Source organism: Anoplophora glabripennis, unplaced genomic scaffold (genome assembly GCF_000390285.2).
Source record: "Anoplophora glabripennis isolate ALB-LARVAE unplaced genomic scaffold, Agla_2.0 scaffold3, whole genome shotgun sequence".
Classification (NCBI taxonomy): domain Eukaryota; kingdom Metazoa; phylum Arthropoda; class Insecta; order Coleoptera; family Cerambycidae; genus Anoplophora; species Anoplophora glabripennis.
The window spans coordinates 2,351,388-2,374,549 of NW_019416486.1; the positions used below are offsets into that span (position 1 = coordinate 2,351,388).

At 29.2% G+C, this 23,162-nt stretch overlaps 2 protein-coding genes across 4 annotated transcripts; one reads left to right on the forward strand and one right to left on the reverse strand.

Moving 5' to 3' along the window:
• Positions 1-28: 28 nt before the first annotated feature.
• LOC108917704 (stromal interaction molecule homolog) lies at positions 29-17,923 on the forward strand. Of its 2 annotated transcripts, XM_018724444.2 has the most exons (10): positions 32-433; positions 495-640; positions 1,023-1,255; positions 3,631-3,743; positions 5,252-5,571; positions 5,671-5,838; positions 6,917-7,178; positions 8,576-8,638; positions 14,189-14,342; positions 16,846-17,923. In XM_018724444.2, exons 1-10 carry the CDS (start codon positions 274-276, stop codon positions 17,240-17,242), a joined length of 2,016 nt encoding a protein of 671 aa, XP_018579960.1. In that variant the 5' UTR covers positions 32-273; the 3' UTR covers positions 17,243-17,923. The 2 variants fall into 2 exon arrangements, with proteins under 2 accessions (XP_018579968.1, XP_018579960.1); XM_018724452.2 differs by lacking the exon at positions 14,189-14,342 and having other exon boundaries at positions 29-433; positions 16,846-17,033.
• Positions 17,924-19,870: 1,947 nt separating this feature from the next.
• LOC108917316 (alpha-(1,3)-fucosyltransferase 10) lies at positions 19,871-22,513 on the reverse strand. 2 transcript variants are annotated; one of them, XM_018723873.1, is made up of 6 exons: positions 22,328-22,513; positions 22,108-22,272; positions 21,476-21,695; positions 20,684-20,843; positions 20,416-20,593; positions 19,871-20,356 (listed from the first exon to the last, which is right to left on the reverse strand). In XM_018723873.1, the coding sequence occupies exons 1-6, from the start codon at positions 22,409-22,411 to the stop codon at positions 19,919-19,921; spliced, it is 1,245 nt and encodes a 414-aa protein (XP_018579389.1). In that variant the 5' UTR covers positions 22,412-22,513; the 3' UTR covers positions 19,871-19,918. The 2 variants fall into 2 exon arrangements, with proteins under 2 accessions (XP_018579389.1, XP_018579381.1); XM_018723865.1 differs by having other exon boundaries at positions 20,684-20,867.
• Positions 22,514-23,162: the final 649 nt, after the last annotated feature.

Below are 23,162 nucleotides of genomic sequence, written 5' to 3' on the forward strand. Positions count from 1 at the left end.
GATAATTAATCTGAAATTTCAGTGATATTTAAATGACGCGCCCAGAGAACATGTGGTGAGCCGCTTTTACACTGGAAAAAACGTAAAAAGCAGTTATTAAACAGGTGCACTTGTGATATGACAGTTTCCAAAACTCTCCCAACCTTGAAATTTTAACTTTACTAACTGCGAAATGTCAAACTAAAAAATAACAGTAATTATTATGTTAATAAATTGTAGATGTAATATTTTTGTAAACTTTGTAAAAAAATTGTGCAGCGGTAATTTATTGAAATGCATATTAGAGCATTAATTTTTTGGCTAGTCTTTAACATATATTGGAGTGATGTATCATCAGATGAATATGGAACTACTGAACACGCAGACGGGCAGAGAGCTGCTAAAGATAATCCAAAAAGTACTTTTTCGAATGAATTAGCACCTACTATTGACGGTAAGACAGGCACATTACACTTAATACTATAACGTCCATTTAAAAATTATTTGATTTCTAGGTGCTTACGATACTTGCAGTATCGATGATTTTGCCTGTCTGGCTATGGCTCAAAGTGATAGACTAGGACTAGAAGCTATAAAATCGTTACATAAACAGTTGGATGATGATCAGGATGGTAATATAGATTTATCGGAATCTGATGATGTATGTATAAGCAAATTTTATTGAAATAAGTATTTCCTCTTTATTTAAGTCCTTTTTTTAAATTAAACTAAACCTCAGTTTAATATTAAATATATTTAAAATATTATACACTAAATCTTAACAAATCGTACAAAAAGATGCTAATTTACTGTTATTTATTGTTTACTTTAAAAAATTTATATTTCAGTTTAATTCCTGAATTATTTAAAACTAAAAGCTACTAAAACTTACATTACAAACTTATTAAGTTTGTACAGTTTTCTTAAATTATATGTTGATGCAGTTTTATACAGGGTATCCGAATTTTAATAGCACTGTCTCAATTTTATTATTATAAACTTGCAACAACTGTAACAGTTTTAAAATTACTTTTGATTTACAGTTTCTAAAAGAGGAATTGAAATATGACTCGGGGTATGAAAAAAGACAAAAAAATTTTCATCGCAATGATGATATGCACATTTCCGTTAAAGAATTATGGGAAGCATGGCTAAGATCTGAAGTCCATAATTGGACAGTGGAGCAAACGACTGATTGGCTAACAACTTGTGTAGAACTGCCCCAATATGCTCCCCATTTTATTAATTACAAAGTAACTGGTGCCAATTTGCCAAGGTAGGTGATTTTTTATATTTAATAGTAATGAAACTCATTTACTTATTATAGACAAATTATAACAACGGGACTGAGAGTGCCTATACATACTAAGTAACTAATGGATTTCTTATCTCTTTGAGAGTAATTAATTTTATGTTTATTTGGGTATTAGTTAAAAAATGAGTGATCTCTAGTCTATAAATCCATGTCTATTTAAAGCAGTGAGAAGTTGAATACATTTTTTCACTTTAGCATTGTCGTGCAGGAGTACCTATTATTTATATACTAATACAAACAGTAACTCAGTGGTTATCAAGTCGTTAAACATAATGAAATGGTAAATATTTATATGAGTAGAATTGATTAAAAATGTAGTCACGATGCACAGTTTAATTATTTGTCTCTGGTCAAAAAATTAAATGAAAAACAAGTTATTTTTGGATGAATTTTAATTCAACTATAGATTTCGAAGAATCATCAGTAGAAAACAAATATTCACTAGAGGAATGTTCAATATATTTTTATTCAAATAACTCGTTTTTGTGGAAAATTTTACACTCTTCTATATTTATAATGCTATAGGGCATCATGTGTATAATAACCTGTATTTTTAGTTAATTATTTTGCAGTCAGTGTGAACAGTTAAAAGAAAAATAAATAGATACAGATCAAAAACGTCCCAAAATATACATACAAGCTTTTTCTATATTTATCTTCAATTTGATAGACACATATAGCTATTGAACATAAAACAAATCAAAATTTCCAGGGATAATCTTCAATTGGTTTCATCTATTCTCTACCATTATCATCTATTATTAGTACGATGATTTTTGTTGACTTATAAAAAAAATCTTTTTGGCAAATCAATTTGCAGTGTTTTAATTTGTTTACATTTCATTTATTCAAATCAATCTCTTGAAGTTCATTTTGCCCATTAATGACCAAATCATGTTTGTGGTCAGTGATTTATTGACACAGGTGAAGACATTTTGTGACTTCTAATGTTAAAAATACTGATTGAGTGGATAACTAAATTTTATATGGCATTCAAAATAAAAAGGTTTTTATAAAAATGATCGTTTATTGATATTTTATTTTAAAACACCAAAGTTTAATATAGTTTCAATAAGTACTATGTTAATATGTAACTATAAGTCATTTTATTTTGTATTTATTTTACAAAATAATACTCTTAAACATTTTTACACAAAATTTGTGTATTTATTTTTTTCTTTAATAAATCACTACTTTTTAAAAGCGTTACTCTCTGTATTTCATTAATAATTCATTTGCATAAATGATAAGTTTATTAACAAATAATATATACATATTTATTTATTATAAGTATAACCATTAGTAGCTTTAAAATCAATGGTACGAGTATATAAAAGTTGTCACATATTTTTAAAATTCTGTACCATTCTAAATATGGGTTATTGTTTTATAAAGACTTAAAATCAATTTCTTTAAATTAATTGAATTAATTGTGTGCTTAAATTTAACTTTTTGATGGAGCAGAAAGTAATTAAAGATGTGAGATTTCATTATATTTAACTGTAATTTATGGTTGATGCAAATATGAATATTATTATCATGGAAGAGATATAAGTATATCTTTCATTAATATTAATTGTATATATTAGAATATTTTATTAATATTAGATTCATTGGTCTAAAATGAAATAAATTTGCTTAAATTATTAACACATATAAAAAAGTGTGACCTGTGTCTGTGGTCATCAGTAGAAATTGTAGCTTAGAGCAAGTCTACTGTATTTTATTTATTCTCAAAATTGAAAATTTGTATGATATTTTAAGAAACGGATCCAAAGCAAATGCTATTTAAAATAGTGATTTAATTTTTATTAAATTTTATTGTCTGAGCATTTTTTTTATAATAGGAAGTATTTACATTTGCAACTTGTGTGAAAGCAACTATTTTCACACTTACAAATTTGAGATTCTGCCCATTTTTTTAATCTAAAAAGCTTACCTGCTTTATAGTACTATGAAGAGAAACAAAGTGAATCAGTTAAATGCGGCCTATGAAGGAACATCCAAATCTAATATTTAGACTTCAGTACATTTGTAGGAGGAATGTTTCAAATAAATTTTACCATAATAACTTAGTTTGTACTAAACGTGAGTTTTCACCGTTGCCACCTTATCTGGACATTATTCATTTACATGTCTGACATTAATTTGTGTGTACTCATGCACAGTAATATCATTATTTTGTGGGAATGTTTTCCTGATGTATTCAATTTGCCACTGTTCTAATGTCATTTTAAATAAGTCCCATTATTAAAATTAAGATGTGTAATACAATTATAATTGCTTTACAAAATCCCGCATCACTATAGTGTTAATATGAGTTTTTTTTTCAACAGATTAGCTGTAAATAATGCAAACTATTTAGCTGTCCTTGGGATCAAAGATCCAATACACAAACAAAAAATTGCCTTGAAGGCAATGGATGTAGTTCTTTTTGGACCACCTAAAGGTAAATACACCGTTTGAATCATCTGTAGATCCATTCCTCTATTTACTCTTTTATGTGCTTATTGTGATTATTTTTTATCAATTTATTTTTTAATTCATCTAACCTTCATTGTAATTTTATAATTTGTGTAGGTTAGAAATATTTCTTATTTCTAATTAATAATTCAATGGAAAATGTTTTTTCGCATTTGTCTTATCATCGAAGTAAGTTGTTATTGTAATTTTTTATGTACGGTGTGTCCATGGGTTACTTACTGCTCACAAAACGAAGTGACATTTTATTTTTGATTCTTTGTGTAACTTACACTTTATAAAAATTTCACTAATTCGCTAGTTCCAGAGCATTTTTCAAATTCTCTAATAGTTTTGTTTCTCATCTAGTGAAAAATTGGGAGTAGTGTCTCTAATTTTCAAATAATATAAATAAAAATCCGAAATGGTAAAATGAGGACATTGAGGTGGTCACATATTTCTGTCTATTTTATCTATTTGTCCTTTCACCTATCAAAAATTTATTGTCATAATATTTCCCTTCTTATACAACTCTTATTCATAGTTGGTTACATCACACTTTTAACAATACATAGGTATTTGAAAAAATATAAAAAGCTTTGAAATTAATGTTATACCTATTATTGAAAATTCAAATTAGAGATGCTATAGTAAATATTCCACTAAGTGAAATACAAAATTGTTACCAAAAATTTGAAAAAATTTGACTGGTAATTAGTGAGACGTCAATTGAATAATTTTTTAGTTTTGTTTCTAGAATTATTATTTAAAAAACAAAATTATTATTACAAATGTCGATCTTGAATTACAAATAACTTTTTGTACTTTTTCTGTAACATTAAAAAATAAACGCTATCACATTTTTTTTAACACAAGAATGACTTCAAAAAAATTAAAAATGAAAAAGTTTTTGGTCCACTGCAATCTGTGAATATATAAAAATATAATTGTTTTCCAAATGTACCTTGTTATATAATGTTTTATATTGTTCATTTGGAACAAAAGATCTACAGCAAAAATTATTGTGTAAAAAATAATTATATGTTTTTAATAGGTCAGACTTTTTACAATATGTATTCTTTTAACTAATTTTAGCTGAGAGTAACTTAACTTACTTACTTTATCTTACAAAAGTATTTGCTCTTTTTACAATAATAAATTTGCTTAAAACAGAATATCTAAGAATTTTAGAAACCCCCCCTTCCCCAACTAAATTAGCTTTTTAAAATGCTTACTAATCTGAAGCCGTGAATTTATAAATGTATTCTTTTTAGAGTCTTCTTTACTTCATTTCATTTTAGCTAACTTAGTCTTAGTTGGTTTCAGAAGTAAGAGAATTATTTAGTAAATAGAATACAACTAATGTATCACACTGCCTTATTTTTAAATTACATTTCGTTATACAATTTTAAGGCAATAAATAACAGCATAAATTAATAAAGACTAGTAAAGAAAATTATTGCAATCCAAAAATAAGACGCTTTTTTTAAATGACAGATGTGCCTCACTGGAAAGATTTAACCTTAATATTTTTAACAATCGTTGGTGGCCTTGGCGTCTGGTATGCCTTTCAACAAAACAAAAAGTTCAAGAATCACTTAAATCGTATGAATAAGGATATGGACAGCTTGCAGAATGCTGAAAAAGCATTAGAAAATCTTCAGAAGGAATTAGAGGAAGCAAAGCAAGTTAAAGAATCTGTGATAACGGAAAAGCAGAATTTGGAAAAGAAACTCCAGGATTCCAAAACCGAACTGAGTTCACTCCCGAGTTCTTACTCTGATTTGGAGGTTTCGCAGCTCAAAGCTGAAATCGAAGTAGGTGCCTCTCGTTTATGCTACTTTCTCGAATTACAGACATTTCTTAACTACAAAATTGGTCTTTTGTCCTCCATAATAATAATTTATCCTTTGCAGATGCTCAGAACAGAGCTGCAATTAGCGGAAGGGGAGCTAAAGGACAGATGTTGGGCTCCCCCTCTTGGCTTGCAGCAGTGGCTGCAGTTAACACACGAAATAGAGAATAAAGCTTACAATAAAAAGAAAGTAGCTGCTGAGAAGCAACTTCAACAAGCCAGAGAAGCTGTAAGTATAAAAATGTGAGAAGATAAAAAAGTATATAGAATAATATTTTTTTTACCTTAAAAATGAATGTCACAACCACATTACCACTCCTTTTCTTAGGTCTTATTTTGATTGGTCACCTCTCAAGCATTTTATACTTTACTTACAAAATACACTACACTATCCGAAAACATGTTAAAAATACAAAAATTTTAAGGTTAGAGTACGTCACAGTTTCCAGAAGCTACTTCTTTCTTGTTTTTCTGTGGTTTCTAAAGTGTGGCCACATTTGCCGACTTTTTTCCAGCTGTGTTCATGCGTAGAAGTATTACACAAAGTAGTTTTGTATTCAACTATAACGATAACTAAAACTAATTATAGTTCTATTTAGTGCTTAACTTAAGTTAGATAAAAATCTTCTATTTTACAATGGAACCAAAAATTGTTCTCAAAACTAGAATTTTTTGTTTGAATTTTGTACTTTATTGCAAACTATGGCAATGATATGACACATGACAGTTTAATTTTGATATATTTGAATTAAGAAAGACACAAAAATATTCAAAGGAGACAGACGGAAGCCAAAAAATTAACTTTGGTTGAACTTCTCACAAATATAACTGGGAAAATCATTTTTAATTGACCAATTATGTTTTCCAAAAAAAAAGTTGCTGGAAAGAAGTTATCATGTAGACTTAGAGACGCTAAGCTTTAAACTTGGTAGTATGACAGTTGACAGTTAACGTTAGGTGAATATGCTAATTGACAGAATTTCAGAGGACAATGCTGTATTTAAGCTTTAAATGTTTTCTATTTCGTTGGTAGCTGCAATTAAGGCATCAAATTTTTAAAAATACTTATGCATTCAGTGCGCAATGAAAATATTATTTCTCTCACCTGCACTTAGTAGAAAATATGTTCATCTGATAACGTGGTAGTTTTCCAGTTCCTGATGTACAGTTGGATAAAAAATTGCACACGAACTTTACCCAAGTGTAAAAGTTCAGGTAACTTAAAAATGTTTGTCCAGTTCTACTGAATAAGCAGTTAAAAAAAAATGTGCGACATATGTGGATTCTGAAACTACTCTTGGTTTCAGTGCGAAAAGCTGAGAAAGAAACGATCCAGCCTTGTAGGTGCCTTTGTGTCAACGCACGGAAAGTCGATAGACGAAGTAGATAGAAGCATCGTAGAGGCTCGCACTGCACTAACTGAAGTGACTCAGGAACTGCAGGAGCGAGCGTACAGATGGAAGCAGATCGAAATGCTCTGCGGTTTTAATATAATTAATAATAATGGATTTAACTTCTTAGAAAATGTCTTATATCGTGGCGTAAATGGACGTGGAATTGGACTCCGAGGTAAGAATGTATAGATTATAATAAATGTTTTTTTTTATCAAACTTTAGAAACGGGTAAATTATCACTAAAATAATAATAATTCGATATACATACTACATTCGAAAAATGTTTACTTTTTAGTTCTAAGAGTGTTAAAGTTTCTTTAACCTTTCGTCGATATTTTCCAAATATTCATGTTCCATATTTTTAATTTTACAGAATTTTTTTAAAGGTAAATTTTTCAGTTTTGTAGAAAAGGGGGATGGTAGCTATTTGACATTATCTTTTTAAACATTTTAACATTTACGAAAACATGCTTTTAATTTACGGGGAGTATGAACAAAGTGTAGTTGCAGCATCTTATTTATACATAGAACAATAAAATACAGGGTGTTCCATTTGAAAAATTTTAGAAAATCAAGTTTGAACTTTCTAAAAATGATCGAATTATAAAAAATGCCCTGTATAAAATATCGATATTAGCTAATATAGGAGTGTTTGCCTAACATTTGTCTATAATATAACTCAAATATTTTTGCTCCAAGTGTTAGTAGCTGAAAGTTAATACAACTTCTTCGAGGTCATGTTTTTTCCAAAATTCGAAGAATTTTCTACATAACTTGGCAACCCCGCACTAAAATGTTAATCTGTTTATATTGCCATATATAGAATTTTCTCAGAAATCCATATGTTTAAAAATGTACAGGGTGTTCCATTTAAAAAATGTAATATTTGATGTCGCGTTTTTACTAATCGCCCTGTAAGTTTCAAATTAATTTTGCCCTTTAGGTTATTTGATTCTGTACAACTTTTATATAAACATTTTTTTGTATTATGAATAACAAGGGAGTTATTTTATTTTCTCACACTAATGGCCCATATGAGAAAACAACTCAAACAAATTACCTAATACTGTGATTGTTTTATAAGTTTATTAATGTATATAGAAAACATTGAAACCGTTCTTGTCATTTTTACTTTGAACAACATAGTTTATTGCCGAGCAGAAAAACTGCTTCTGAATTTGTTAACGGACGAAAAGACTTTTTTGTTGCATTTAAAGTAGGTAGTTGCCCACGAGTTTGTGCGCACACTAAATTGATAAAAAAATTTTGTAAATATACCAGGATCATAAAAGTATCAATGGAAAGGTATATAGATAGTTTTTTTATATTCGCCAGATTTCAACTTTCATATAAGCATTTTTTAAATTACGTATTTCCATGAGTTCTACATTCCGTTAAAGAAAATGTTTTAACTTTATATGTTTGGTGTATAACAAACAAATTTTTTGATATTTTACCTGTTCTTAAAATTTGAGCCACGCTATATTTATTCATTTCCGCTTCACTGCATTTTATAAAGCCTTGTAGTAATTGTGTTCTATGCATTTAAATCGTGGTCTTTTTGTCTGAAGGTCGCATGAGCAGCACTGATGACTTGGATGATGACACTGGGTCTCTTTATGGTAGTTACCCAGGTAAGACACATTCGGTTGATGATGATTCTCATCCTGAGTACTCAGATTGAGGCTTCTTGCATTTGATTAAATATCGTAACTGTAGTTGGATTTATGTAAGAGTGTTTATTAAGTTAACTGTAAAGTCAACCCTTTCAGTTTGTGCTTCCCACTGTGCGTGTTTGTGTGTGTGTGGCGGTGCGTGTATATTTAATTATTCTAACAATGTGTGGTTTTGGTTTGTTTTCTCTGTTGGATTGTTCTCTTGGTTACTTGCATACTTAATTTTTCTATATTTTGCTGAATTTTTTGTTTATATCGTGCTCAAGAAAACGATTGTCACTAATTTTTACAGTGTAATTTTTTTTAGTAATATCAATGTTTGAAGGCTGTATCTATTAGTGACAGTTATGTCTTTAATTTTTTTATTTTTTTTGAATGGGTAAGTATCGAAAATGGTATTTTATTTGTTGCAAGCTCATGAAATATGTTTTATTTATTGGTTGACATCTTTTAATTATTAAGACATATTGAAAATGTGAATTTATAGTTTATCATGCAGACATAAATTTTATTTACAAAATGAAATATTTAAATGTGAAATTACATTTATTGCATAATCATTCTAATATCTTACATCCACTTGCAATAAATAATATACTAATTTATTTAGCAAGAGAAACACTTATAGCAATAACAAAAATACAGAAGCATTTATTTGTTATTAATTTACATTCCTATTTTCAATGGACCGCATATAATCTCGCAAAATTTACTAAAATTTCCGTCCTAAATATTCATTTTTTGGTAACCTGAAGTTTTAAATTGCCACCATAAATTTTTTAAGAATGTTTTAAATATTTTAAAATATCACAACCATTAATTTGAAATGAAAACTGGTCATAGGAAGCTTTCCATATTTGGAAACTTTCCATTTTTGGGAACTTTATAAAACTTCTATCAATGTTTCTAGGAACTGCTCCAGGAAACTTTATATGTAAGTTTCTTGATGAAGAAGATATACAGGGTGTTTGTAAATAAGTGCGAAATATTTTTGGGGGTGGTTGGCGAAGTTATTTTGTGAAAAAAATTCATATAAACATAGGTCGAAATATACTTCATTTCCGAGATACAGAGTGTTTAAATTTAAATTTTTTATTTATTTTTATTAATTATTTTAAAGAGTTTTAAAGATATTGACTCGAAATTTGAAACACGCTTTGGAGGGATAAATGGGCATTTTCTTGGTTATCCGAATATTCCTACTTGCACCTGTGGCTTTCGTGCGAGAATGCCACAACTTTTTTAATAAAAATAAATGGTACGCCACTAACTTTTTCCCATTTTGATATTTTTTTTTAGAAATCTGCCATCAATTCTGAATTAAATTGGTGCCTTCAATTTTATTTTGTAGGATGCACCGTTTTTGAGGAAAAAAATAAAACATATTTTATTGTAGGTTTTATTAATCTTTTATTTAAGGACCACTTTTAATAAAGCATGGTCAAAGTAAAAATTTAACATTGAAAATAAAAAGTTGATATGATTGTGGGTAAAAAATTCTTCGATTTCGAGATACAGGATGTTCGAAACTCTGAAATAATGAATAAAAACAAATAAAAAATTAAATTTTAAACACTGTATCTTGGAAACGAATCATATTTTGACCTACGTTTATATGAACTTTTTTTCACAAAATAACTTCTGCAATCGCCTCCTAAAATATTTCGCTCTTATTTACAAACACCCTGTATAATTAAAGAACGATGATGGCATCCTCAAATTACTTCTTATTATTTTGTATATTTGTTAAAAACAAATTAGAAAAATATGAAGGTTTTTAAATAGAATATCACTAAATAAGAGTTCATATAGTGGGCATTAATATGTAAATCTCGTAATTCTGCATAATTACAGTTCCAAGTACCTTATATTTTCGAAAAATTTGAATATAAAAATGAATTACGAGGTACTATTTGGTTCCACATAAATTTTTACACATTCGTAATGTTTTGAAAACTACATAAGAAGTGCAGAGCAACTCTGAAGTACTCCATCCAGGAAATCCAGAACGGGTCATGGCATCCTTATCTAAGTTGCTTATTTTTAGATTTTGTATAATATCTATTAAATTTGAAAAAAAGTACTACATATTTGATATTTTTTGTAAGTGAAAATTTTTATAATTTTCATTTGAAAATTTCCAAGAATTTAATATAATGGAAACTACATATTTAAACTTTTAAAAAACAAGAAACAATATGCAAGTAACAAAATTTTACACCACCGTAAACAAATTTAATAAGAAAAAAGCAGTGATTAGCTACCATTTGGCTACTGGCGGGTTAAACAGAGCCCAAACTGCATAGTAAATATGCGCTACTCCTACTCCGTCTTTCAGTACTGTGTGATGGTAACCGTAACCACCGCTGTAAACACTTTCCAGATTTAGGGGCGAACTATGAGAGCCCAAGTATCCATTGTTTTTCAAATCGACCCGATATTGGCAACTTTACATGAGGCAGCCTTTGAGACATATCTAAGAATCAAATAATTTACAAATGACAACCTTTATTCTCACCATGCAAAGTTATCGTTTCGCAAATTAGTGGTTGTGATGTTACAAAATTTTATTTTTTTCACATTACAATTGAAAAAAAAATGGAAAAATTTGGTTATATTTATAGTACCATCTAAATTGGTGATATTAATAACTTAGAACTTACAAACAACTGAGTAATAATCTTAAAACGATCTAACTTTTTAATCAAACCAAAATTTTTTTTTTAAATATTGCTAATGGAAGGTGTATTTTGGAATTCATATAAAAAAAAAACAAAAGGTGGCTACATTTTAATAAGTACAAAAACACATTAACAATATTAAAAAATCTAAATATTTTAAGATCTGAATATTTTATAAAAGAATCTCCTGCATATCATTTATTCTGTTTGCTTTTTTTTCTCTATTAGAATATATGCACTTAATCTCTCTGTTTTGTGAAGTAACCTTAAATGTTTTACAAAGTATTAAAATTTCTCTCTTCACGAAAGGGTTGTTAGTTATGACCTAACAGTTTTTTGGTACATATTTTTAAAAACTAACCCCCTTTAGGCTAATGTTTCCATCAACTATTGTAATCTAATATGTTAAGAAATTCCACGGTACTTCATTTAAAGTACTTAAATGTTAAGATTTATTAGGTCCATCTAGATTTCTGCAGTTATACTTTTTCGTGTAGTGTATAAATTCAAAAAGCTAGGAGCATTAGTTTTTATACCTTCTTATTTTATGTAGTTTTCTTTGATTCCAAATATATAGGTATATTTTGATTTGTAATTCATTTTTACACCCATCTCCTTAGTTGCTTAGAGCTAATTTGTAAATAGATAAAATGCACAGGTAAGAAAAAGTATTCTAGTGCACTATTTAGTTGAAGGAAAGATAATGAGGTGTAACATAGAAAATAGGAAATCTATTTTATTACCTACTTTTTTCTATACTGTGGCGGTAAAATTAGGTCAAAATATAATAACTAGGCCAAATATACTTACTCCAATGTTGCTTGATTTGCAAATAATGAGGTGTTTAAATTGTTATTAATAAAAATATTTTTATAACTGCGAAACCAATAAACCATTTATCTTCAAATTTGATATGTAGTACAGTTGGTTTCTCGGTTACAAACAAAAATATTTTCTTTAATTTCAATTTCAAGATTATCTGGTCGCATTTATGCTTCTTCATTCAAATGCACCTTCTATACAGGGTACAGCAAAAGTCCGGAACGGCAGAATAACTCGGCGGGAGAGCAATTTAGAGAAGAATGTTAAATACAAAAGTTTCAGGATTTCTCCCTGGCTATCCGATGGTGACATTGACCTTGACCTTGAAGATCATTTCAAGGTCAAATGTGATTTTTCAAATGGGACCCTATACTTTTTTACCTTAGAAATGAAAAGAGAAAATCCACTCCTTGTTTGGTATGGGTCCTAGCATCTCCTTAGACTGACTACAACCACTGGTTCCCCACCACCAGTTCATTTGCTCCTGTTCCTGTACTTTTGTTAGTTTGACCTTGTGGAGGCCCCAAGGGCAAAAGGAAGGTGTCACTCAAGCTCATATCTGTACGTAAAATTTTCCGCTCTTTTCATTTCTGGGGTCAAAAGTATAGGGTCCCATTTGAAAAATCACTTTTGACCTTGAAAAGATCTTCAGGTCAAGGTCACCATCGGATAGCCAGGGAGAAATCCTGAAACTTTTATATTTAACATTTTTCTCTAAAATGCTCTCCCGCTGAGTTATTCTGCCGTTCTGGTACTTTTGCTATACTCTGTATATAAATATCTCTCTGCACTCTAGGCAAGCTTACATAATTTTTTTTTATAATTTTGTCTCAAGTCTATAATTATAATTTTATAAACTCTTAATTTATAGATTGATAACATATGTTAACATCTCATTACTTAAATTGTACAGGCTTATAAATTTGTAAAAAAAAGTAGCATAGATATCGCATGATGTGGCGTTGGGCCTGGTTTTTGACACTGCCTATATATACAGGGTGATTCACAAACGGTGACCAAAAATGAAACCTCATTCTTTGGTTAATTTTAAGGGGGGTCTTTCGTATAAAGTTTTTATCTAGGAAGCTTCATTAAAAACTAGGAAGTGAAATAATTTGAAATTCAAAATATTTTATAAGTTTAAATCCTGTATCTTTTTAAGGAAGCGTCCTAGATAAAAATCTTATACGAAAGACTCCCCTTAAAATTTACTAAAGAATATGGTTTTATTTTTGGTCACCATTTGTGAATCACCCTGTATATATGAATCGATATTGTTTATATCTTCAATTAATATCTGTCTGTAACAAATTTGTGCAATGAAAACCGTTGAAATATGTTAGGATTTATGTCCTGCTAAAAGACTTTTGCAATGAATATCTACATTTTTTTTTAGTTATATGTTTCAATCAAATTTGTAACATATTTCCACTGAGGAAATTTTGTTAAATATGGTTTGATTTAATATGATGGTAAGTTTACTGTGACTTCATTGGTTTAAATAAAGCAAAATATATTTTTGTATTAACCAAAGTTTTTTTTTAGTTCTATAATAAAAAAAACTCAAATACACAAATATAACATTACTAAAATGCGAAAATTTTAAATTAATTGGCTGAAAATAGAACAAGATTTTAATGCAAATTGTAGTCTATCCAGTTTTGTCAAGCGATGATAAATAATAAATTAGTCGCAAATTAATTTGTTTGTTAGCAGAAGCAATTGTTGTCTACCACGATAACTGATTTCAATTAAAACTAGCTACTCGTTAACTGCAATTATAAAAAGACATTTAATAAATCTTTTTGGTGTATCGACATAAATTTTACTTTACGCATTCCGTTAAGAAATTCCAACTGATTTAACTGCTTAATGCTTCACATTCAATGTCAATTAATAATTAATCGATACAATAAGCGGCACTCTATTAATCTTAAGTGGTTTTAATTATTGTTTTGCATGCTGATTTACTAACAAGGTGTAAGATGGCGCTGTATGTGTGCAGGGTATATGGACTCGGGCCAAATGTCAATACACTGGAAAGATGGGGACTCTTCGAGCAGTGAAACTAGTAAACAAGACGATGAAGGATTGCCTGGGGTGAATGATGTAAGGGGCTCGTCTCGCAATAATGTACAATTTTCTGTTGGGAGTGAAGTGTAAGTAGTGTTGCAATTTGTTTTTTGGCTCATGTCTTGGCACCAATGTCTTTGTATTCTTTATCTGTTTGATTATACCTAGTTATACAGGGTGGTCCTTACGTATGTTTAAGTGATAATGAGGTTCATTTTTTAGGTGATTTTAGGGGAATTCCTGAGACTTTATGTTCTAAACAATTTTTTGGAGGTGTAAGGCAAGTTTTTATAAAATTTCACATCTACACAAATATATTGAAATATTATTACAACTTTGGCTGGAAATTTAAGTAAAAGGTCAAAATTCACCTGATTTTCCAGAAATAGTTGCTAAAATTTGAATCACATGTTTAATTAACTCCTCAAAAACAACAATTTTATCTAATAACCTTTAATTTTTGTTATCCGACACTGGAGCATAAGTCAAAACACAGATGAGTTAATAATTAACATAAGAGAAATGGAAACATATTAAAACATTGTGAAAATGTTACTTAAATATTTATTTTTTAGTGAGTTGGTAAGTGTAATTTTAACGAGTACCAATATCTAAATGAAAATTTTCAAAAAGAAAATTATTGAAGAAAAGTTGTTTATGATATAAATATGTGGTTAAAATTTTAGCATTTATTTCTGAAACATCCTGTGTAATGATACCAGCCAGTGTCAGGGAGATTCTGTCACTAAGGATCCCCAAATTTTAATGCTACTGACAACGAGTGTTTTGGAAATTTGATTCCTTATCGTATTTCAAAGCAAAAATGCCCTTTTGTTTCAAAAACAAACCATTTTCGAATTTGTTTCCCATAAAATACGTTATAAGCTGAAATAATAGAAAATATTAAAAAATAAATAAATAAAAATAAACTAGAACATCAGACCATACTTAAAGACCATCTTTTAGTTGTTAATGTATATCTTGCAGTGTTGGTTAGTTTGAGAAATAGTATTTTTTGGAAATTTGGGAAAAACTAATTTTTCAAAGTTAATAATTTTGAATGAACAATATTTAATTTATTGAAAAACGTGAATGGAACGCTTTTATATACAGAGTGTCATTGAAAGAGGAGGATTTTTAGTATATAGGGTGTTTGGTAAGTCGATGCATTCCTTGCAGGAGGTTATGATACAAGTGATTTGTGATATATTTTCTTAATATACCATCTTCCGAAAACGCTTAGTTTCTGATCTACAGGGTGATAGTTTTAATAAAAAAATGCAAATTTATAAATATTGTGGAAACTGCTCAGAATATTTTAATGAAATTTTACAAGCTTTAACAATTAACAACAATACATGTTTTACGATACAAATATGGCAGGCGCACAGGCATGTCTGGATATTTTTAAAGAAAAAAATGATATGCCACTGATTTTTCTTAAAATAAAAATTATTTTTCAATTCCTTGTTCAATTTGGAAGAGAAAAGGTATCTTGACTGTTTTTCTTATGACACACCGTTTTGGAGTAAAAAAATTTATTAAAATCAATTTATTGCATGGTGTAATCTGGTTTCACTAATTTGAAAAATACCACAATTTCAATGAACATTCAGTGGTATGTTTTCTAACAATTCCGCCTAACTATTTAGTAAAAAATTTGTATTCTACAGAAGTTATTGGGTAAAATAAACATTAATAATACCTACCCACACATTTATTTCAAATCACAGCCGAAAATTTGTTCTTTGGTTTGTATGTAAATTTTCTACATCCTACAAATGTCGCTTTCTATAGTATTTATTTTTCTACTAGTAAACATCGCCTTGTTGCCTAGAACACTTTTTGTAAATTTTCACCAATACATAATATTCTATAGTGAAAAATGCACAATAACATTGGGAATATAAACCTTCAACATACCGTATTTGAAACAAATGAAATTCTTGTTCATATAATAATACTAAATCTAAACTTTCTGTGTAACGCCTGTAATTATCTAGTTTGTTCTGTGTTTTAAACAATGTTCTTGTAATTATCTACTATTTTGGCCTTGTTCTATTAGAGAAACAGATGTCTGTGGGGAAGGATGGAATTTCATCAGAATACATTAGGCATTACGATGCGATGCCTCTGCAGCATTTTGCTGGCATTCATCGTAGATGAACAACATTAGTAAGTTGATCATTGTCTTACTTTATGCCATTTTGTAATGATTTATCACTAATTTGATTTGGTTAGGTAGTGCACTAACACAATAATACAACTTAGGTTTCAAGCAGGTCTCGTGAAATTCCAATTCTAATAAATTATTCTGTGTTGAGCACAACCTACTGTAGCTATAACGATCAAGTATAAACTGGTTTTAAAGGATACGATACTTTTAAATGTTAAAATCCCGTTTGTTAAAAGTTTTAGGTTTTATAAATATTATTTATTTTTATACCTAGAAACAATTAAAAGAAAAATTTCACTTTTAATGACACCCTGTATATAAAAATTCACTTTAAATTAATTCGATTCTTATTTCCTCAGAGTTTAATCAAAATTTACAAATGTGAATTGTAATCTGTTTCGTTTACATTTTAGTTCACCTTGGCCAGAAGAGACGATCCAACCTTATATTCCTCCCAGAAATAATGTGGCAAAGCTTTCTTCGCACCCGAAAAGTATTAGCCAATCAAATATAGCAGTAACTCCTCTACCTAAAACAGCGCCAATTACCCGTTCCTGCTCTCAGGACATCAATATAGGCATTGTAGATTACGTGGTGCCTAAAAACTCACTGTCCGATACCTGCATAGATGCCAACAAAGTTTTCAAACCTGTTCCTATCAGGCCTATGACAATTAAAGAGCAACCGTCTATGTCAATAGAGGACGATATCTGCTCTACGGACTCGTCTGTATTGGATGAGAGTGACGGTAAAAAGAAGAAACGAAAGCTGTTTACCTTCAGCAAAAAGAGTAAAAATAAAGGCGACTGACTGTTAGTTACAAAATTAGGGTCACATTTTATTTATCACTAAAATAAATTTGGCAAATACCTTCCTTTATCTTTTTAAAAGTATTTTTTTTTTCGAATCATGTACAGAAACATGCCTTTTCTTTGCTTAATTTTATCGTTAGGTAAAAGCTTTTCTTAATAACAAATCTGATTTTTTTTTAATTGTAAGACCAGCAACCGTTTAATTTGGGTAGGTGTACTAGGGAGTAGACTAGCATCTTAAAATGGAGAGTTGATTAAAGCACAATACATATATCGTCTTCCAATCCAATTCAAAGTGTAATCTTTTTTCAACTTGTTTTGAGGAGTGTTTTTTTCTCCCGATATTTAATTATATTCCAGCTTAAAATTAGGTACTTAGAATAGACTTTCGGATTATCCAGAGTTTTTAATAAATATTTCTTCGTTCTTAGTTGGTACTTAAAAAATATTAACACTTTTTTTCTTACAATCATTAGTACTTAATTTTAACATCCTTTTAATGGTTGTGATTACATTAGGAGGCGTCTTAACTAAAAAAATCGAATACCCCTTTCATTTTAATCTCAGTATTTGATTTATATGAGTATTTACGAGACATTATATACTTTTTTGTATTTGCCTGGAAATTCATAAAAACCTTATGATTATGTCTTGAAAAATAAAATGGGGATTTAGAGTTCTAAAGAATTCGATCAAACTCTGGAGTGTCTCAAAGAATAGAAACGTGAATACTTTTTTGATGAATATTTTTTAAAATATATACAATGTTTCGACTTTTTTTTAAATATAAATTTACATATAAATTATTTATAAATGGCGAGTTTGGTTAAATTGAAATGACATAAAACATGTTTTTTTGTAATAATGGCATACATTAAAATGACAAAAAAATTATTGAGGGCAAGACTCGACGAAATTTGTTCTTATTAGTGAGAAATGCACCATAATTTTATTGCTATTGCTATTTTTTGACTTGTGATAAGGACACAGTGGAATAATGTATTGTGATAAATTTGTTTTAAAATGAACATAACAGTCAATCGTAAACTTTTCTGTAATATGACGATCTGATCATTGTGTTTGTAAAAGTATATTGGATTTAAACAATATTACATGAAGCGTGACAAGATCTTACAAAACGCCAATGAAATAAAAATTAATTGTATTACATTGAGCAATAAATATTTTATTTAATTTATAATATCTCGTTTTTTATGTCTCTTCTTACAGGTCAGTAAATTGTATCAAAAAAATTACTTTCGACTAATAATAATAATTGGCCATGCCAAAGATGTACAAAGCATTGTTAGATTTTAGATAAAAAAAATTCCTGCTGGATTTTTTAAATAAATCTAAAAAAATTGTAGCAGACTTGCAATTCTAAAGAAATTTTCAAATGTGGGAACTCTTGGAATTTATTTAATGAAATATATTTATTTTTACCAGTGGCGGCTCATCAGGTGACGCACCGCTTCACCTAAAATTTCCGTTTGCTTGTGCAATTTAAAATTATTTTTTATTTTATATAAATTTTATAATTTAGGTATAATTCTATACTGAAAATGTATTGTATTGTGTTTGTTTAATAAGCAGAAATAAACAAAATAGTTGCGCGGTGAACGCCTTCTAAAAAAATATTGCCTTCGTTGAGCGTGAACATCAACTTCGTACATACCATACAACGTATAGTATACGCAAGTGACGCAGATTGAAATCAGTCTGTATTCTGCTTCTCTTCGAAGCGTTGTTTACGGCGGTTGTCATGGCAACGAGTGATGCATGGGGGAACGAGTGATGCAAAAATTGAAGCAGCATGACCCATCGCCTGCCTTTAAAAGTTTATACGATATGCGTCGCCCAGTGCACGATTATAACGGTTCTTAGTTAATATTTTGTTTCGAATAATAATTGTAGAAATGTTTCTTATGTATGATCCAGTATTAATTTTATTGGAAATACCATTTTCCAGATGGAAAATTGAGGACAAAAAGGATTTTTTAAATTGCGAGAGACCTGTGCCTTATTCTCTCGATATGGAAAAAAGTGGAAATCAAAAGACGTGTACGTTTGAAAGTTTCGGAATTAATGGTATTCCGAATATAAGTGGTTGTGTGCTGTGTGGAAGTGTTCATTTAAAAAACTTTTCTGTATGCCGTATTTAATTGTGGTTGTAAAGTTGCGCATGTGGAATAAGAAAGGATTTAACAATTTTGGGAACGTCACGCGAGGCTGGCGTAACCACAAAGTCCCTTTGGAACATACATATACGGTGTGCGTTAATGTTCGCAGAAGTCCACAAGCCGAATTAATATTTCTATTTTATATAAAATCTAAATTAAAATCCTCACAAATGTCAGTTTTTCGGTAATATTGCAAATGCAACTAAAAATTTCCAGATAAGCTGTTTGACCTTGAAAACTTTCGCCCCAGCGCCAGCGGCGCTTTTTTCTTTTTCTTTTTAGTCAATCAATGAATATGCTTTACCTATTCTCAATGTACGAGCCGCCACTGGTTTGTATTTATTATGGCCTGTACATCGATAAATTTAAGACACCCTGTAGATGGTGCCACTTATTATTTTCTAGATTGTTTGTGGGCGAGTAAAAACAAATTATGTTTAAAATGTAGTGCTCCTGCGTTATTTTATTTTAAAATTTTACCAGGTTCATCACAGTTAACAATTTTTGTTGTAAAAATATGTCTTCCAAGTTTCTTCAAACAAAGACGATGTATAAGGTGTATCCTTAGCTAAAAGTATTTCTAATGCTTTCGCTTGGCATTTGCCCACATCCCAATGTTGATACCATGTGTTTTCTTTCTCTGGAGCTTTCGGTTTTGGACAGTCGTATATATTTAAGTCGTTATTTCGTTTGTTGTATGTGTAAGATTGATGTGTTCGTTCACATACAAAACATTCGAAAGCCAGTATGGGATGATCTTTTAAAATATTCTTCTGTAACAAGTTGTTTGAAACTTTCGACTTTAACTTGTGTTGCAGAAAACGTTCATACAATGTATCATTTGCATTAATTTTTTTAATTAAATTAGCAACTTCTTCCAAGCTATTATAATTCTTTATTAAAATTGCTGAATTGTTGTTTGGAAGCCAATCCTACAATACATATAATAAATATTCACTGTTATGACCGGTAAGATTTAAAAAAAAAATACCTCAATAGTTGGTGATCCTAAATATATAGGGACAGAGCCCACTATAAGAGGTCTCCACAATTTTTCTGTAATATAATCGTCACATACTGAATTTTCAAAAGCTATGATGAATTTATACTTTGATATAAAGCGTAGTAGTTTTTCATTGTAAAGGTCTAATGAGTATACTTCATCAAGCCTACAATGAAATATAGCAAAATTCAGAAAACTTTTAGCTTATTAACTTATAAAAACTATTCTAATCAATTACAATGAAATTTATACCTACTCTTTGGGGAATGATTTATTTGTTAAACACTTTCCATAACTATCAATTTGTACAAATTTTGCCAATTCTCTCACCAGGTAATCCCTACTTACAGGCGTATCACAGTCTGATTGAATATACAGTACCGGTGCTATTTCATCCAGATACTTGTTTTTCGTATCTACTGGTACATAATAAGTTAAATCTAAAAAATACTTTACACTCTACTACAGGGACAGGCTCTTAAGTAACGACTTTTATTTCTATATCTGTGAAATAGTTTGTGTTTTTAAACAAACTATGAGTAATTCATGCAGTATTATTATATCTTTGTCATAAACATTCGGTAGAACACAGCAAAATAGGAAATATTATTCATTTTTTTTTATAATTAATGAGAATAATAGTATAATGTGTAGGAAATACAGGGCTTCATTTTGTTATAAAATAAAACGTAAGTACAAATAAATAATGTGTTAATTTCCATACAAAATATTTTCATTTCACATTATTTTTGTAAGTATAAAGGCAACTTTTAATAAGCAATACAAATATTAGGTATTTGGTAATGATGATTTTAATACATATTTTCAACTTAATTAACAAATATATGATTATATTTTTAAATAAAAATATTTTTAATGATTTATCTCTATTTCTAGAATATTTAGTTAAAAATAGGTCATTATGTAATTAAAATTAAATGTAATAGTAATTTTCTTTACATTTGTTATATTTTTGATTATTTATAATAATTACTGCATACTGTACCCTAATTAAGAGAATGATCTTAAAACTGAATAAAATATGTACCTTTTATTAGCGCCAAATCCTCTAAATATTGTAGAGTAACTGGAAAGTCACTATATCTACTGAAAGTAGATGTTAAATTGAATATATTCTGGGTTTCCAAATATAGAAAGGGAGCGTAATTTTTTGGAGATTCTTCATGAAATATTGCCCATGGGATGGTATAATTCCTTGGAAGAGGAAAGTCATCATTCTCTATGTGACTACCGTAGAACAAATAAGCCTAAATAAACGTATATTTGAAATTTATTTGTTGTATTATTATTTATATTTACTGAATCACACAGCTGCTTCGCCAAATTTTGAATTGTTATGTGAGAAATTGGCTTTTATTATCCATTATGAAGTTTATTTTTTTATTCTTAATTTTTGTATAGGTATTAAGTTTATAGCCAACTATCATAAATAAATCATACATTATGTTAAAAAGAATACTACTAATATAGTACCTACTGAATTGAATTTTGATTAAAAGTAACTTGTTCCCATAATGAAGGTATTCATATCAATATACAGGCATACCTAATTAAAAAAGATATTTTATAAAAATTGCGGGGGTCACAGGCCTATAAATTAAGATATCTATACCCTTGCCAGTTGTTGATTCCCCAGATAAGTTTACACTATAAACTTACAGCTAATTCCCTACTTCTTGTACGATTAGAAGTCACTAAACATTTACAGGCTCGTTCAGAGCAGCTAATTAATCTGTCTCTTTGAAGACGAGTGAAATTTGTCCACCAAATTAAAATAGGTAAAGAGTGCCCATCTTCATCTTTTATATTTAAGAAAATGAATTCCTAAAATTATTAAAAATAATAAGAAAAGACAAAAAAATATTCGTGAAGTATTAACCTGAAAAATAAGGTGGCAAAATACAAATATAATTATAAGAAAACATAATGTCTTTAACTTTAAATAGCATACATAATGTAACATTTTATATTGCACTAACAAAGCACATTTTTATCTATTATATCTGATAATAACTATCGCTCCTGGAAAAAATAATCTAGAATAGAACAGATTGGAACTTGAAAGTTCACAAAGTTCAACGAACACGTTTTTTTTGCTCATTGGGTGACTAATGCGAACAAGGCGTGCAGTTACAAGTTGTGGAGTTACCGTTCAATAGTTTAAAGATTTAACAAGTTTTGCCTTCTCTAGAACTAGCATGAAAAAAGTGAATCAGAATTTAAAAATAATCTATAAATCACATTATTTCCTTTATAAAAATATTCATTCTAATTTCAAGGGGTGATTCAAACATCGTGGGTCGTGAGTGCGTTCAAATTTTTACGCCGTTTTGATTTGATGCTATGAATTGATATATAGAAAAAAGTTGTTTCATGCTGACTCTAGAAATAATAGGTAAATATAAGTGTAACGTTTGTCGGTGATCAACTGATCAATCTACCCAGTTGGGCCACTGCCACTTCTTTGGAATCCTGTTCGGGTTTACGTTCCGATGATGCCAAATTTCCTCTGTATATTTATATAACCGGAACTTATGAACTTTTAATATTAAAAAAATATACTTACCTGCTTCTTTCCAATTTAAATAATATGGTTCTTATACGATTAAAATAATAAAAGATCAGACTAAATGCACCTTCAAATACCTAGGTAGTTATAATAACGTAGAAAAAAGGTGTTGCCTTTGTTTAGAGTAACTATTTTTTTTTACGTA